We start from the raw sequence: 15,859 nt of genomic DNA, 5'->3' as shown, positions 1-15,859 counted from the left end.
GGGGGGGGGGGCGAGAGTAAAGAAGAGACGCGAGATTGAGACATTTTGCGTATGCAATCGCTACTGCTAACAAGATGCCTAGTATTATTAATCATCATCACACATTAATTATCAATCACATACATAGTACCGTTCAAGGCTTCCAATGAGTTTCCTTAATCCACAAATTCAATGCAGTTCACTTACACACAACATAAAGAACGTATGTTTCAAGGACTTCATATTACCATCTAATAATTACAAGATATATAAATTAACACTGTACATTAATGACAAGCACTAACGAGCGCATGCGCGAATAGGAATAGAAGGATTTTAAGTATGGTTAAAAAGAAAGATCTATAAAATTCCATACAAGCTAACGTGTATGTGTAGAAGGCACCTTCGATTTGCATAATACGTTATGCAAGTAAGGAAAACACTGGACCGAAGTGTACTTGACGTATATGTATACTCGTTTGTGATTCTGCCACGCTATTGTAACCGTGAATACAGTTACTCTATTCAATATACAATTTTCTACTATTACTTCCTTAAGGGATCATTACAGTGTGACCGCCCGAAAAATAGCCGATTTTCGCGATTTTTTTTTAGGTGGATGGAATAAGGTAATCGGTCTAATTTTTTTTTTACAAATTGAAGCACCTATGAAATATACAAAATGATTTTTTAAAAATTTCTTCATGTATTGTTTAACGTTGTTTTTATTTGTGGAAAATGGAATGGAAAAAAAATGGTGTCCCATGGTGGCCAGGACTGCGGGCGCAAATTTTACCTCAAACAAAAATTTCAAATGGTTTATAAATCTGTAGGAAAGCCGCTATGCTCCTATGGAGGTTTTTTTGTTTTTAGTGAAATTTGAAAAAATGGCGTCGGTTTGAACAAAACGTATAAAATTTAGCCTTTTTTCGAGTTTTTCGTAAAAAAAATAGGAAGATTTCAAAAAAAAGAAAAAAGCTTCCATAGCAACATAAGAAATGACGTGAAAAATGTTCTGTTAAAATTTCAAATGGATTGCTTGAAAATTTTTCCTTTGAGAGTGGCCACCGTTTTGGAAAACACCATTCCGAGAAAAACGCGTTTAAAGCTCGGAGTGCGCCAGGTCTGACCGTCCAATGCCTTCTTCTAAGAAAAGCTGTAGCGACCGAAATAATTCGAATTTCGACATAAAAATTGGACAGAATGTTTATAACCGTGTATACTATCAGATAATGAAAAAAAAAATCGATTTTTTGAAAATTTTACACTCTGATGATCCCTTAATAGGTATTTCGAAAGATCCGCGTCCCGGCGCACTCTTTCACCGAATAATTTCATCATTATCACGGATACAGTGACGGATGCCAGGTCTGTTAAAAATTTCCACTTTTAATACAAGTTCACTAGGTGTACCATACGTCGCTACCCATAAAATGGGTATTCGGGTCGAACTGTGTGCACATCGCAGTACTAATGCAACTCGGTCACGGTCACGGTCACGGTCACGGTCTGTTCGTTCATTCGTTCCCTCCTCTAATATCTTCCCACTTCGTATTCTCATTCCTTACCTCTCTCGTATCCCTTCGTTCTCTTTCTATACCGAGACTCTACCTCGCAGGTCAGCGAACTCTTCTTCGATAACAATCTGCACTTTAAAAGCTTATATACTTACGACACACCAATGAAGTCATGTTACCGTAAATTAAAAAACATTTTGCCCAAGTAATTATTGAAACGAATGACTTTGGATACATTGTCAGGATGTGATGATACATTTACGAGCGTTTGTTGTAAGGTATGGATTAACGTAGCATCAATGTATCACGGTGGGTATGCACCTTTATATTGACACGAGGAACGCTCATTTCTGTGTAATGACGCAACTTACATAGCGGACCGTTGGCACGTGAAACATTTTGTTAAAATGGCCTGTTATATCTTCTAACAGCTGCGAAGAGGCACAAGTGTTAAAAACTGTGAAATAATGTGGTCAAGTGCCTAGCAATCATTGAAAATTCAAGATGTCCTAGTTATGCTAATCGAACTAAATCATTCTATACGTTAGGTAAAATCGTTTACGAACTTAAATTTCCATATAGCGGTTATTTTATGTATGATTGATAGCGAAATGCTCACTGTATAAAGTATTTCCCGTTACGCTTCATTTTTACGCTCCGTAATCGTTTTTGATGGTTTAGCCAGACGTATAAGGATATCGCATGTTATTCTTCGTGCGACCTACACCTTTTCCTGCATGGATATAATGTTTCCAAGAAGGTCGCATTACCTTGCGGAAACGAGTAATTACAGCACGGCACTGTTTCCACAAGGGACTGTAGACGTGTTCACTTCGAGATATGATTTATACAAAGAGATTACCGGAAATGTATCTAATCTGATACTCTAAGATTGGGTTGACGTTTCATAAAAAAAAAATAATAATAGGCCAATAATAATTTTGTTTTAATCATACAGATTTTCAATGATATACATATACATATTTAATTAATTATTGTCTTGTACAATCAGTTTTTCTTTCACCTTCTTGTGACTTTATTTTTTAAAAGGAAACATATGACAGATAATACATTCACCCTTTGAACAGTCAACTGCTGTCCCTGATATGTATTCAGCTTGTGCGTATATTGATTAAATTCTAAGATTACTCTTACTATGAAAAAGACGGTCTATTCGTCAATTATTGTGCACTGTATCTCATTTATGCTTTTTTGAGTGAATCCATTGACGCGCGCAGCAATCATTAATTTCATGATCGTCAGAGAAATCGAAAGCTCTTGACAGTCATTCGTTTCTTCAGTGTTTATTTGTCCTAGTCATTCTTATCATATCCTTGACGTGCATGTATGAGTCGTCTGGAAATTTTAAGCTAAATGTGGATTCTTGATGGGCAGGCATTTTCGTAAATATGAGACGAGTTTCATTACGCAAAGCTGCGGAAAGCCGACAGGAAGCCGAGCGACGGCGTAGACCTTGCAGTAAGATTGAAGAAAGAATACGCAGTCGTAGGTTAAATAATGCACAGCGTGTCAGGTCACCGGGATTGAAGATCAGCAACGTTCAGTCGACATCAAAAGTAAATGACTGGGATTATAAATGCTCTAATGAGATGTCACCGGATTCTTCGAGTTTAGACAGTGACGATAACATTCCTCGATTACGCACGAGTAAACAACGAGTGGATTTGCTCGAGTTAACACCTCGTCGCGGGTCTTTGAATCGACCCAGGAAGGACAAGGACGTACGAAGGTCTATTTCAAGAGGTGAAAACCTAGTTAGGACGTCAATGTTGATCAGGGTAGAGAACAGACCAAGGAGCGAGTCCCTTACACCGTTGTTCAGAATAAAATCACCAAAGTATACATGTCCTAAAGACATTTCTGTGGATTATATTAAAATTTTGGATAAAGACTGGATAGGGCAGAAGAATGAAGAACTTTTAATGGAACAGAATACCGTGCGCGACTGTTCATCCACTTCTATTGACCATCAGGAACTTGAGGAAGATAGGAATATCAATATAGATTTAGTGAAGCAGGAGGTGGAAAAGAATCCCGTAGTTGCTGAGGGACAAATGAATCCTGACACCAGGGAATATAATTCAGAAAAACATAAAATAGCAAAAGGGACATTGAATTCAGTGGAAAGTGATTCCAATCATCATTGCCAGTTAACAAAAAATGTATCGTTTCAAGAATTAGACATGATATCAGAAATAGCAATGTCTGTACCACATATTCCTTCTAAAAAAATATTAACCAGCGGATCTTTGCAATATGCAACTATCCTACAAGAGGAGCAATGTCTTCCAGGTGGTCCTTGTAGGTCCGGTGGTCAATGTTTTAGTTTGGATCAATCATATATCACAACTGACTTTACTATTGACAAAAAATCTCCAATTAACGATGCGACAGTGAGTACCCAGGAAGTTTTCTGTGATAGTACATCAGGTATTAACGGCTTAGAAATATCAGCAACCAAGAGTGATCCTCAAGTAAAAAATGAGCTATTCGACGTCTTCAGTGCATGTTGTTCTGAAACCACAGCGCCTGGTTCTCGAGTAATGAGTGAACCTATAAGAGGAAGTGGTGGCGGAAGTGGCACACAAACCGTTCCAGAAAATCCTCAGACTTATCAAGATCCTCAAGCGAGTGGTTATCCAATGGAATGCGGCAGGACCTGCTCTCACAGCAAAACTAACGGATCCCATAATAAGATTCAGCCTCTGCTCACGATATCTGCGTGCAATTACGTTAAACGCGCAACTTGCATAGATTGGAGAACCAGTAGAGCGCTGACTGATGATCATCTCTGTATTCAATATCGTTGTCCCTCTCATGATTGTCATCACTGTCATAATCCCTGTCATGATAGCAGTCTGAATAACAGCCGAAGAAGCAAATCCAGGACGAGGAGAGTAACATTCTGCTTGCCTGATGAAAATAAAGAATGTAAATGTAAAAATCAAAGCTCCTTCTGCACAGAAATACTAAATAAACATCAGGATATACTAGGAAGTAGCTCAAAAGAGAAACGCTGTAGAATTCATAATAAAAAGGATTCAAGGTTACCCAATGCTCAACAATATTCTCAGGATCATCTTCGTTCAGGAACATACTGCATTCTCTCATGTCGTAAGGAACTGTTGTCACAGTTAGAAATTTCATAAAGTGAAGATATTCCTTCCAGAGAAGTGTGAACGGCCATTAAAAGAAGAAGGAACGACAGCAGGCAAAGTAGGAGAATCCAAGATCATTGATCCTTCAAGATATCCGACATCGGTAAGATATAATTAATAGAATAGCGTCCATAAGTATGTACCGTTAACATTGGCACAAGCTAATAATTTTCAAACAGATCCCAGAGTGTTCAAGATGTTTGGCTGTTTTCCAAAATACTTCTGATCCTTTGTCCCATGAATGTTCCAAGAAGAAGCGTCATCTAAATAGGAATTTATGCAATAACAATGGTAAGTAGGACAAGAGAAACATATTAATTACAAACATCGTCACAAAGACTATTTGTGTGTGGATTAATTAATTGTTGTGACTATTGCGAAAGTGCTGACCGGCGGCTTCTACGATTACTTGTACAAAAGACAATGGTTTAACCTGAAATCTATTGTCGCTATTTATCGCGTGCACGTCTAGCACAGCGATTCATGCTACGTAGGATACATGTGGGAATTCCAGAAAAATCATAATCGCATACGTACACCTATGTATGAACATCATACACTTCCCAAAACGCAGTGCGTGGCGGTTACTAAGCAGCATTCCTATATTTTATGTACAAAGATAAAGATTCCAATTAGACACGGTCCACGTAGTGACGCCTGAGCCAAGTCGAATGAAATTCTGGTTATAATGTTAATTAACGATCGGTTAATTAGGTTGCTTATTCTTTTAACATAACACAAGGAATCAGGTTGCTACTGTTGCAACTCTTTAGGTTTGTTATACTTTACAGAAATATAGACGTGTCATTTGTATTACGTTACAGGTAGACAGGACGCTCTGTTTCTCTTTCATTCTCTATTTTTTACCTTGTCAAAATAAAAAATTAACTTTAATTCCGTCTCCTCTTACAAAACGTGTTAAGAATTACCCATATAAACAGGATCCTCTGCCATGTTGTTTACGTTGAGAATTGATAATTACATCACCACAGAGTACATTGTCTGCATCTTTGTTAAAGTATACCTCATTGGGGATGAAAGAAATTTGTAAAATTTAAAGAAAGATGCGTCAAGCCGACGCATTCGAGTTCACCGGCCGGCAACAAGGCTAGGAAGCCTCGTTGGAACAGTTCGATGCATTCTCCCACCGTCGTTCTGTTCTCACTTTCTCCCCACCAGTGCTCTATAGTCTCTCTATAGTCTGTCCTGTACCTTCCAGGCTTATTGGCCGATGTTCCATCCTCACTGGGGTATATAGCCGTCCTCGCACTGTCTTCCTTGCACTCGCGTACACTACTTCATCTCTCTTTCTCTGCTATGCCGAACGTTCTGCTCCCCCCCGAGGACTCGCGACGAGTCCTCCTCGCCGGCTCAGTAGCGCGAAAAGCGTCCAGTTGTGAGGTTCGGGATTGTTTTTCTCTTCGCCGAGAATAAACTCTACTCTTTGTGTGTTCCTCACTGGCAAACGTGAATCGATCATCGTTCGCATAAGATCCGAGGTGAGTACATAGTAGTTAGTTGGGTATAATGGTTTTATTCCAGTAGAAATGTATGAACTATAGCGTTACAGTCGAAAAATTCTTGAAGATCGACAGGAATACATTTTGTCATTGAGAACAATGATGGCCGCTGAGATTTCAATTCAATAGAGAATTTTCAAAATAACTAACAGTGAAACTGTATAGGATATATACTTACTGACGGTACACTTAGGCAAGTTTATATATATGTGTGTCGAGAGAGATATATAGAAGTTAGAGTTGTAGTCTGCAGGGTCAGGGTCATAACCGGCTTTCCTGATGATCCCTGACATTACACTGGCCTACAGCCCTTCCTCTAATCCTGTCATAACTATTTCTTATTCTTTATTATTTTACCATATTCTTATTTTTAGTAATGCCTGTGCTATTCGTGTTATCAAAGCAGGAGGGATGCACGAGGGTGGGTTTATTTTGACGGGGTTTTCTCGTACTCGGTGACTCACGTTCCTGAGGCCTGGGTGGGGCCGAGACACAAGGCCGCTGCAAAAGGGTCCGTAGCGCCTGTCAGAAATGCAAGACAGACACCCACCTCAATCGCCTGCATTACCTACACTTCGTATTCAAAATATAATCCAGGAAGAATGGAACTAAATAATAGTTACAAGCTTCGTCACATAAACTCACACAACCATTCCAAAGCCTTTATCGCTTCCCGTTGACCAACGCATGTCCTGTTCCTCAGGAGGCTTAATGTTACCATGCTGACAGTACCACGTACTGATACATCCCTGGTGTAGACAATTTTGTCAGTTATCCAGCACGGATAACGCTGCACCAATGGACGCTGCCAATGGAGGGATGGTTTGATCGATCTTACATAGTGCATAGAACCACTAGAAAACCTGCTTTCTATACTACCATTCTCAACTATTCCAAGAGACAGAAAACTAATGTACATATATACCCATACTCACATTTTCTACTCTGTATCATTCTACATCACAGGAACAAACTGATCCTCATCTCCCATCCTCTCGTGGAGCTATCCCCAATCGACCATGGGATAGACTATATACGTACTACGTACTATATTTGGCCTTCGAGGAGACAGACAAGACTCAAGCCATCAGCCAGTATGAAGATGTACATATATAAGAAAGCGATGCCATAGACCTTCGAACATTGAAATCAGTGTACTATAAACACGCGAATAATGATTGTGGACGTACAAGTTAATGTAGAAGCGTGATTACAGAAGTCTACATGCAATGCTTCTTGGTTTCGCAGTTCGCTGCTCAGGACTTCCTGCTTTATACGGTGTAGAGTTCCTGAAGCAGCTGCTACCACGTCCCTTTCTATTGCTTTATAATTGTTAACGATCGACGATGATGAGCCTCGTTATTTCATTCTCACCAATAGAAATCGCCTTGCCATCAGTCCAAACGTTCATAACGGTTTCCTCTGAGATTCATTCGTCGTGCAGATCATTCAAGTTCCGCGAAAATTAGACGACCAGCAACGTGAACTGATTAAATAACGGTTATTATCGTTCGATCGTACCAAACTGGGAATAATTAATTTTTCATAGTTTTCTCTAAATCAGCTCGTTAATATTTTTAGATGTCTTATAATTAAGGATTCTTCATATAATGCACAGTCTGATATTTATTTATTCATTGAGCTGCTATTAGTATTCGTTAGGAACTTCTTGCCTGTTTTGGTAGTAGTCCTGGGTCAGTATAGTCGCAGACTCCCAAGCCTAAAACGAGGGATCAATACCTGGCTCCGATACGGTTGTACTCTGTGAGTTGGGATGCCCCTCGGCTTCCGCGACCCCTCACCCACACCCTCGCCCTCGCCCTTCACAACCTCTCAGACCTCCCCTCACCCAATCCTGAGGGCTTAACCACGCGCGATACTAGTGCGGATGCAAACGCACGCCTCTGTTCAGATAAAGAGTATGAATAGGAGGAATGAGAATGAGGAAATATACTGCGGGGAAAAAAGAAGTATCTGCCCTCAAGTCACTCTAATGGATGCTAAGGCTTTTATCTTGTGTAATTTTTTTTTGAAAAATTGTACCTTTATGACAGAGTCATACACTTTCTGATATTGTTGAATTTCATCGGTCAATGATATAGATGCTCTTTGCTTTTATTTCTACAGAAATTCATTCGCAGTGGAGGAATAAGTGGGAGGATAAAACGAGCAAGCGGACCAGTCCTTTCTTTGGACATTTTTGTAACGCTGATTTTCACCGTGGTATCGTTACCATGCAGAACAACGGTTCCGAGAGTGGTAGCTCTGAAAATGGAGTAGACAGAACTGGATGGACGGTACATTTATAATGGATCATTAGATTGTTTATTGGATGCTATAATGATGATGACGATGCTTATGTCCTTCTCAAATTCTTGTTTACAGGTTGGACTCATCAATGGCAAGTTCAAATATCTCACTGCTGAGACATTCGGTTTTAAGATCAATGCCAATGGGGCTAGTCTTAAGAAGAAACAACTTTGGACTCTGGAGGGTAGCGAGCACCAGGTCTTTCTGAGATCTCATCTAGATCGTTACCTCGCTGTCGATCAGTTTGGTAATGTCACCTGCGAAGCTGAGGATCCATCCGATCCTGGCTGTGCTTTTCAAATCCAGCTTGCTTCCGATGGTAAGTTAGAATACGTGATTAAATTTAACGCAATGTATGTTAATGATGATTCTTCACGGTCACAGGAAGCGGAAGGTGGGCTCTTAAGAACGTGCAGAGAGGATACTTCCTGGGTTCTAGTCAGGATGAGCTCAAGTGTACTGCTAAAGCTCCTGGAGAGGCTGAATATTGGCTTGTACATCTTGCAGCCAGGCCTCAGGTAATGATAATATCCAATATTGTATTGTTTATGTTAATTTTCAGCGTAATAAGATAATTTATTGTAATTTCTGGCTTTGTTGATCCAGGTGAATTTACGTTCAGCTGGACGGAAAAGATTTGCTCATCTTAGCGCTGCTCAGGATGAGATTCATGTAGATGCTCCTGTACCTTGGGGAGAGGATACACTCTTCACTCTGGAATTTCGTCCAGCAGCAACTGCTGACAACGATAACTCTGCTGGAAATCGTGCTAAATCTGAAGGAGGACATTACGCCCTTCACACTTGCAACAACAAGTACCTTGCTCGCGATGGCAAACTTTTGGAGTCATGTACTCGCGATTGCCTTTACGCTGCTGAATTCCACGCGGGTCTTCTCGCTCTCAGGTACTAATCATTATTTAGGCACACTTTTCTTTACTTGTATCCATTACAATTGACTCTCATATTACTGTGTTCCGTCCTTAGGGATGTTCATGGAGCTTATTTAGCCCCTATAGGTAGTAAGGCAGTCCTAAAGTCCAGGTCGACCACAGTCACACGGGATGAACTCTTCTCCCTGGAAGAGTCCTTACCTCAAGCCTCCTTTGTTGCTGCTCTTAATCAGCGTTACGTGTCTGTCAAGCAGGGTAAGAAAAGATTTATACAGTTTTTTATGTCCTTCTGCACCTGGACCGGTCCGGTTCCTCTCCTGCTGCTGCTCTCTCTCCTCCCTCTCCCCCCTCTCTCTCTGCTCACACACAGTGAATTGAATAAAAACGCGTAAACCCGGCGCGTTCGCCGGAAGCGAGGAAATTATACATTCATGGGCGCCTCCTTCCCTCTATCGTGTGTTAGGCATACTAATGATAAAGCTTGTTACGAGAGGAACAAGTTCTGCCATCTCCGAATCATGAATCACCCATGTCATTCTACGATTCAAGGACGGGAAAGCCACAGAGCGGAACGTCGATTCGACCGACTTACCAAATTAATTTAATTGCTTGAGCTATCTTTGTAACTAGATCTTATACCTTGTAAGAATCTAAATGTGAATGGCTTTCAAATAATTCTTTTATTTCTCTTCAGTCGTGATCAACCGATTAATTTATCCTAATGACCTCATTCACACTAATAGTCTTAAAAATATACTTCCAGGGGTTGACGTAACTGCTAATCAGGATGAAATATCCGGACACGAGACATTCCAATTGGAATTCGATCGCGTCACTAAAAGATGGTACATCCGCACCATGCAGGACCGTTACTGGAGTCTTGAAGCTGGTGGTGGAATTCAGGCATCCGAGCACAAACGTTCCTCTAATGCTCTCTTTGATCTGGTTTGGCAACCGGAAGACGGCACCGTAGCTCTTCGAGCTAACAATGGCAAATTTCTGGCTACTAAACGGTCAGGACATCTTTATGCCAATGCAGACTCACCTTCTTCCGGTGACTCCGACGTATCAAAGTACTACTTCTACCTAATGAACAGACCTGTTTTGGTACTAAGATGTGAACAAGGCTTCGTCGGGCCCAAAAGTGCAGTTAGTCCTAAGCTCGAGTGCAACAAAGCTGGTTACGAAACGATTCGCGTGGAACGTTGCGAACGTGGGGTCGTCAGGTTCAAAGGTAATATAAATAATTCTTCAACAACTTCCTCTCTGCAACGTCCTCCTACATTGTTAATCTTTCTTCTGTTCCCAGGACAAAATGGAAAGTACTGGCACGCGGATAGCGAGGGTGTCACTGTCGACGCTGATGCAGCCTCCGATGGATTTTACTTGGAGCTACGCGAACCTTCCCGTATTTGCATAAAATGCACCGACGGTCGTTACTTAACTGCTGGGAAAAATGGAGCCTTACGTCTTGGTGAGACCGACTACGAGACGGCCACGAAGTGGGAATTTTAACGGGAATACGTATCATATCAAGAGCGATTATCCTCACAAGGTCCCTTTGCTAAATTAAATGCATCATCAAACAAACGAATACTAAGAGCGACAGCCCAGAGAGTGATATGAGAAAAAAAAATTTTTTAATAATCAAGCGGAACTCGGTTAGTAATTAATCGACTGATACGTCCTATACAGCAGTTTTATCCTACAAATGTAATTTGGATGAAAACTTGCTCGTCGTATCCTGGGTCCTTTCTTTAAATGCTTAGAATTCATCCTAACCCGACGGAGTCTTCACTTTTTAAGAACACCGACCCGATTCATTCCATCTTGAGAGGATTTTATACGTATCTACTTTTATAATCCCCCATTATCACTCTAACTCCTCCTCCCCTACATATTTACAATGACTGTAGCTACGATTGACGCTTCGCGGTTTATGTGGCAAAGCCAGTAAGTATGAGGTAAGCTAGCAAAATAAGCTTGCTAGCTACCGATAATCGGTAGGGCGCATTCTGTAAAGGCACTGGATATTATTTTAAAAATTTTCAGACGCACATGACTATTTTTAATCTGTTTGGCCAGGTTTTCAATAATGGATGATTAATGATTGTTCGTTGATCATCTCGATTTGTTGTCAGGATGATAGGTGACCGACAGCCGTATCGCTTCAGCATTGATTTTATACGAGAATCTCTTTTTGTGTAAATATAATAATACCTACTTCGTCTATTCCTAACTATTATCGCTAAGGATATATTTCGTATCGAGTTTTTTACATTGCTGATTGCTGCCCACGTACATATATAATATCGAAACATAGGAGACTAGTATGTAGAATATTTTATTACTTTAGTATCATTAGTTACGAGGTATAGGATGGTCATGTTACGAGCTATTTTGAGAGCTTGTATTTCTACGCTCCACGCACACCTGAGGATCGACTCAGAAGCTACGATGTTTCCCTATGATTTACAAAACTTATCAACAATCGACGAGAAACGTAATAAACAATTTTTTATCGATCGAAGAGACTCGTTTCTGCGGTTCTCTTTCACCATTTCATTTTTATTTTCTTCCCTTTTTTTTTACAAATCCTAGACTTCTATTAAGCTATTTTTACACATGGATTAAGATCATTTAAGTTGTTACATTTGATATTCGATAAACTACAGAAATTCCTGATTCAGTTTTTCCAATCTTAATTGTCTCTTCGTTGCTCTTTCTTCAAGCAATACACAAAATTCACTGAACATCAGTCTCAAGCTGGGATACAGTAGAGGAAGTATCGGAAGTTGGGCTAAGCTTACTAGCATATTGTCATAAGCTATTCCAACGTTATCAAAATTCTTTCCCTGAGAATCTTCTGGGATGCGAGGCATCTTTGAGTAGCGTTGACTGAAGTGAGTTAGCAAAATGAATTTTGCTCTCATATTATTGCCAGACGTTATCGCTTGGGAAATTGTTGAATGAAGTTTCATTCTTGCTTCAGCTTCCATGTCATCCTCCATAGTAGCTTCATGTATTAATAATTCACAATCAGCTCCTAATTTTATTAAGTTATCACACGGTACAGTGTCTCCACTGAAATACAAATATTTATATGAAATTATAGTAATCTGAAGTTTTGATTTAATTTAGTATCATTATGAATTTATTTACCTGTAAACAATTTTATTACCAGCACTGTCAGTCACAGCAACACCATATGCAAATGGACAGTGCTTCACCCGTACAGTGCTAATATCTCGCACATTCAGTGCACTGTACAATTCTTTTTCTCTCGCGTTGGATAATCCATGTTCATTTAAAAGAATATACGAATTAGGCACCAGGATGTACAGATCCAAGATAGACTCGAATCGTTTATGGTAAAGTTGAAGCCATGCAGAAATTTGTTCAGGTGCAATTAAAAATAGTGGTTCCTCAGTTACTCGTGCTCTCTCTTTTAGCAATCCAATCAAACCGATATGATGATCAGCATGTAAATGCGATACGTAAACAGCCTGTATAATAAGATTTAAATTGTGAATCTTTAACAGCACGGGGAAAACAATGTATAAGAAGTGGCAAACCTTAATAGTTTTAAGAATACGGGTAGCGTTGGATTTTCCATAAAATCGAATTATCTGACCCATTGTTCCTTCTCCACAATCTAGTAAAATACTGCATTCCTTATCAAGTCTTAGAAGAATGCCACTGGTGTTCCTAACTTTGTTTGGTATACAGGAACCGGTTCCTAGCATCAAAACCTTTGGGTATTCGGGTGCATTGATTAGGGATTTACTTGTTGCTGCAATATTTGTTTGGAGTTCTGCTAAGGCATCCAGGAAACCATCCACAGCGAATGCTTCATCCACATATTGCTTTGGACTAATAGATAATTCTAAACTTTTATCCAATCCAGTCAATGGACGCAGATTTATAGAATGAAGAGTTTTGACACGATGAATTATAGGATTAATTTCTTCGGTTTCTACCTGTAATTGATAGTTGTATATTAACACAGAAACCATCATTGAGTATTATTATTAAAAGCTATAGCCTCACATCTAGCGTAAGGGACTTACAGAATCTTGTGAAATTCGTTCTGGGGGATTTGCCTCTTCACTCTTTTCAAATGTAATGCTGTCAAAGAATGGAAATATTTCAGGATGAAGAAGGTGCAGCTTATGTTGAATTCTGTGAACTGCTTCACTGCCTATACACTCATTTTCTTCATTAATTATTATGTGTTGTGTTTTCTGGGAAAATTTATTTATCCATTCCTTATAACGTGGATTTTTAAGGACTTCTTCTGGCGTAAAATGAACCACACAGTATGCAATGTTGTCTTCTTCAGAAGCTGTTGCCTGGTAGTTCTTGAATGTTTCATTGTTCGTTAACGAATCCAAATAATCTACTGTGGGACACTCAATGACTGCAAGAATTATATTTCCAAGTGAAACAAAATCAATAAAAATATTACGTCTATAATTATCCTACAGTACTTACCAATGAATACTGGACCAGGACATTGTGGTGTGCAGACATCTGCGCTTTTTATCAATGTCCCATCTGGAAGTGTCACATCATTTCCAGCTTTTAATTGACCCAAAACCGGACCAGGTGTTACGCCTTTTTCTACACATTTATTCAGATCCAAAGATCCAGGTCGAGGACGTAGTTTACAAATATATGCCATAGAACCTGTTACACGGCCTCCTATAATCTGCGGCTCTGTTTTTTGCAACTTTCTACTGCTTTCACCATTATATGATTTCCTTTTGCCATTTGGAGCTAGTTCATGAGAATAATAGTCAGTGTTATCAACTGTTAAATCATTCACAGTGTCATCAGGATCATTCTCAATTGTTGGTTTTGTTAAAAGAACATAGTGCACAGTCATAGTTTGATCCTGAAATGGATTTAGCTCACTGCATGTAGCTGGATGAACAGTTAAATCCTTTAGAATAACAAATTTCTTAATAGCATTAAATAAATCGATAGATCCTTCAGGTCCATGGAGTTTAAATTCTGATACACCATTATCTTGTACTGTCAGAGCTACTCCTGGCAGCCCTCCCATATTGTTCCAAGTAGGTGTCGTTACAAAAACATGCTCCACTCTTGTGAGCTTACGTCGATGCTCAAATGCCAGTCTCTGGGTTCCTTCACCACAATTAAACAAGTACTTTGTATGATCGCTTGATACATAGAGGCATCTTGCTGATCCACGAGCTCCACTACCAAGTATCTATTCATAAAAAATACATAATTTAATGTTTAATACACTATGACGACATGTCAAGATATTTACCTGCAATTGTACAATACCCGGAATGACCTTGAAATTTCTCTCTTTAATTTTCTGTCGCTGTCGTTGCATTGACAAAATAAATTGTTTATCTTTTGGCATTTTTGAATTTGCTACTTGTTGTACAGGATCGCGCCAAGGAAAACCCTTGGAGTATGGTCTTAGGCTCCGGGTTGTCCCGAAGTGTCCAAGTATTTTCCTGGTGAATGGACGGGTAGTGGTAATCATTCGATTTCTAATTGTGTTTCTTTCGTCCAAAAATTATAATTACGCACATAGCCTAATCATTGACATTTTATAATTTACACAACTGTCTTTCACACCACGTGCATCATGAGCTACCTGTGTGAAGTTGGCTGGGCAACTTTTATTTATAAACTTTTTCTTATTCCAAATCGTTTAACAGTCGTTTAACAGTGTTTGACAGTCTTGTAAAAACGTGATTAAAAAGTTTTAGTCATTTTTTTTTTCAGAAAATTAAAATCAAAATCTGGTGTGCGGTTGGCCGTCACTTTCTTGTTGCTAATCGGATTTAGCTTTTCATGGGCTAAATCGATGCGGAATCATTTGATAGTTATGAATTAACAAATAAAAACATTTGATAGTCCATTGTTTGCTAGAAAAATTAGAAAAACCATATGAGAATCGAAAATTTCAATCGACACGATACAATCGATTTCTCGATCGATGTGTCCATTGAATTAGAAATATTGCAGTATTTCTACTTTCAATTGTTTGATAATTCTTGATAAGCTTGGAAAAACGTTTGATAGTTAATAGTAGAAAGTCATGAGCTTTTAGGTAAATGAACATGCAACATGTTTGTTTCAGTTTGTTTAAACACGGATAGTAAAACTTTAAGCGATATAGGGGTAAGCTGCAGTATACGACTCCGAACTGAAGTTGGCTGCTAGTGACTTAGATTTTTAACGTAGCACCATTTATCAAATGCAATGCGAATTGCATAGAATAGTGGCGCCTCCTGATCGGAAAAAAGCGCAACTATCTTTAAAAATTTGAAGTGAATATATTTTTACTGTTGTCATATCTTATATCTTGTTATAAAAATATATTTTCACAAAATATGATCTAGTAATCGCAATATTCCATGTTTGGAGATTTTTTTCGTTTAATTTTCGTGCTACGCCACACAGGTTTGCACCTAT

At 39.2% G+C, this 15,859-nt stretch overlaps 3 protein-coding genes across 4 annotated transcripts; 2 read left to right on the top strand and 1 right to left on the bottom strand.

Moving 5' to 3' along the window:
* The first annotated feature begins 6 nt into the window (after positions 1 to 6).
* On the top strand, positions 7 to 5,598 carry LOC107264823. The gene is made up of 3 exons (XM_025082033.1): positions 7 to 4,631; positions 4,687 to 4,778; positions 4,855 to 5,598. The coding sequence occupies exons 1-3, from the start codon at positions 2,906 to 2,908 to the stop codon at positions 4,972 to 4,974; spliced, it is 1,938 nt and encodes a 645-aa protein (XP_024937801.1). The 5' UTR covers positions 7 to 2,905; the 3' UTR covers positions 4,975 to 5,598.
* Positions 5,599 to 6,022: 424 nt separating this feature from the next.
* Positions 6,023 to 11,927, top strand: LOC107264818 (protein singed). 2 transcript variants are annotated; one of them, XM_015733500.2, is made up of 8 exons: positions 6,023 to 6,174; positions 8,323 to 8,492; positions 8,581 to 8,824; positions 8,890 to 9,023; positions 9,112 to 9,410; positions 9,492 to 9,652; positions 10,161 to 10,631; positions 10,707 to 11,927. In XM_015733500.2, the coding sequence occupies exons 2-8, from the start codon at positions 8,430 to 8,432 to the stop codon at positions 10,910 to 10,912; spliced, it is 1,578 nt and encodes a 525-aa protein (XP_015588986.1). In that variant the 5' UTR covers positions 6,023 to 6,174; positions 8,323 to 8,429; the 3' UTR covers positions 10,913 to 11,927. The 2 variants fall into 2 exon arrangements, with proteins under 2 accessions (XP_015588986.1, XP_024937802.1); XM_025082034.1 differs by lacking the exon at positions 6,023 to 6,174 and adding an exon at positions 8,178 to 8,213 and having other exon boundaries at positions 8,298 to 8,492.
* Positions 11,928 to 11,944: 17 nt separating this feature from the next.
* LOC107264817 (ribonuclease Z, mitochondrial) lies at positions 11,945 to 15,535 on the bottom strand. Its single transcript, XM_015733499.2, has 6 exons — positions 14,697 to 15,535; positions 13,892 to 14,633; positions 13,468 to 13,817; positions 12,973 to 13,377; positions 12,560 to 12,903; positions 11,945 to 12,481 (listed from the first exon to the last, which is right to left on the bottom strand). Exons 1-6 carry the CDS (start codon positions 14,919 to 14,921, stop codon positions 12,067 to 12,069), a joined length of 2,481 nt encoding a protein of 826 aa, XP_015588985.1. The 5' UTR covers positions 14,922 to 15,535; the 3' UTR covers positions 11,945 to 12,066.
* Positions 15,536 to 15,859: the final 324 nt, after the last annotated feature.

Source organism: Cephus cinctus, unplaced genomic scaffold (assembly GCF_000341935.2).
Source record: "Cephus cinctus unplaced genomic scaffold, Ccin1 Ccin1_scaffold0193, whole genome shotgun sequence".
In the NCBI taxonomy this organism is placed as follows: Eukaryota; Metazoa; Arthropoda; class Insecta; order Hymenoptera; family Cephidae; genus Cephus; species Cephus cinctus.
Note: the sequence above shows the minus strand (reverse complement) of the source record. Positions and strands in the feature narration are given on the sequence as shown.

What these genes read in the sequence shown, in the direction of transcription:
- LOC107264823 (XM_025082033.1), top strand. Translation starts at nt 2,906, where the DNA reads ATGAGACGAGTTTCATTACGCAAAGCTGCGGAAAGCCGACAGGAAGCC. An exon ending in ATACTGCATTCTCTCATGTC is followed by an intron (nt 4,632 to 4,686) that starts GTAAGGAACTGT and finishes TATTCCTTCCAG; the next exon opens with AGAAGTGTGAACGGCCATTA. An exon ending in CTTCAAGATATCCGACATCG is followed by an intron (nt 4,779 to 4,854) that starts GTAAGATATAAT and finishes ATTTTCAAACAG; the next exon opens with ATCCCAGAGTGTTCAAGATG.
- LOC107264817 (XM_015733499.2), bottom strand. Translation starts at nt 14,921, where the DNA reads ATGATTACCACTACCCGTCCATTCACCAGGAAAATACTTGGACACTTC. An exon ending in CGGGTATTGTACAATTGCAG is followed by an intron (nt 14,634 to 14,696) that starts GTAAATATCTTG and finishes TTTTATGAATAG; the next exon opens with ATACTTGGTAGTGGAGCTCG. An exon ending in GTATTCTTAAAACTATTAAG is followed by an intron (nt 12,904 to 12,972) that starts GTTTGCCACTTC and finishes CTTATTATACAG; the next exon opens with GCTGTTTACGTATCGCATTT.
- LOC107264818 (XM_025082034.1), top strand. Translation starts at nt 8,193, where the DNA reads ATGCTAAGGCTTTTATCTTGT. An exon ending in TTACGTGTCTGTCAAGCAGG is followed by an intron (nt 9,653 to 10,160) that starts GTAAGAAAAGAT and finishes ATATACTTCCAG; the next exon opens with GGGTTGACGTAACTGCTAAT. An exon ending in TGGGGTCGTCAGGTTCAAAG is followed by an intron (nt 10,632 to 10,706) that starts GTAATATAAATA and finishes TTCTGTTCCCAG; the next exon opens with GACAAAATGGAAAGTACTGG.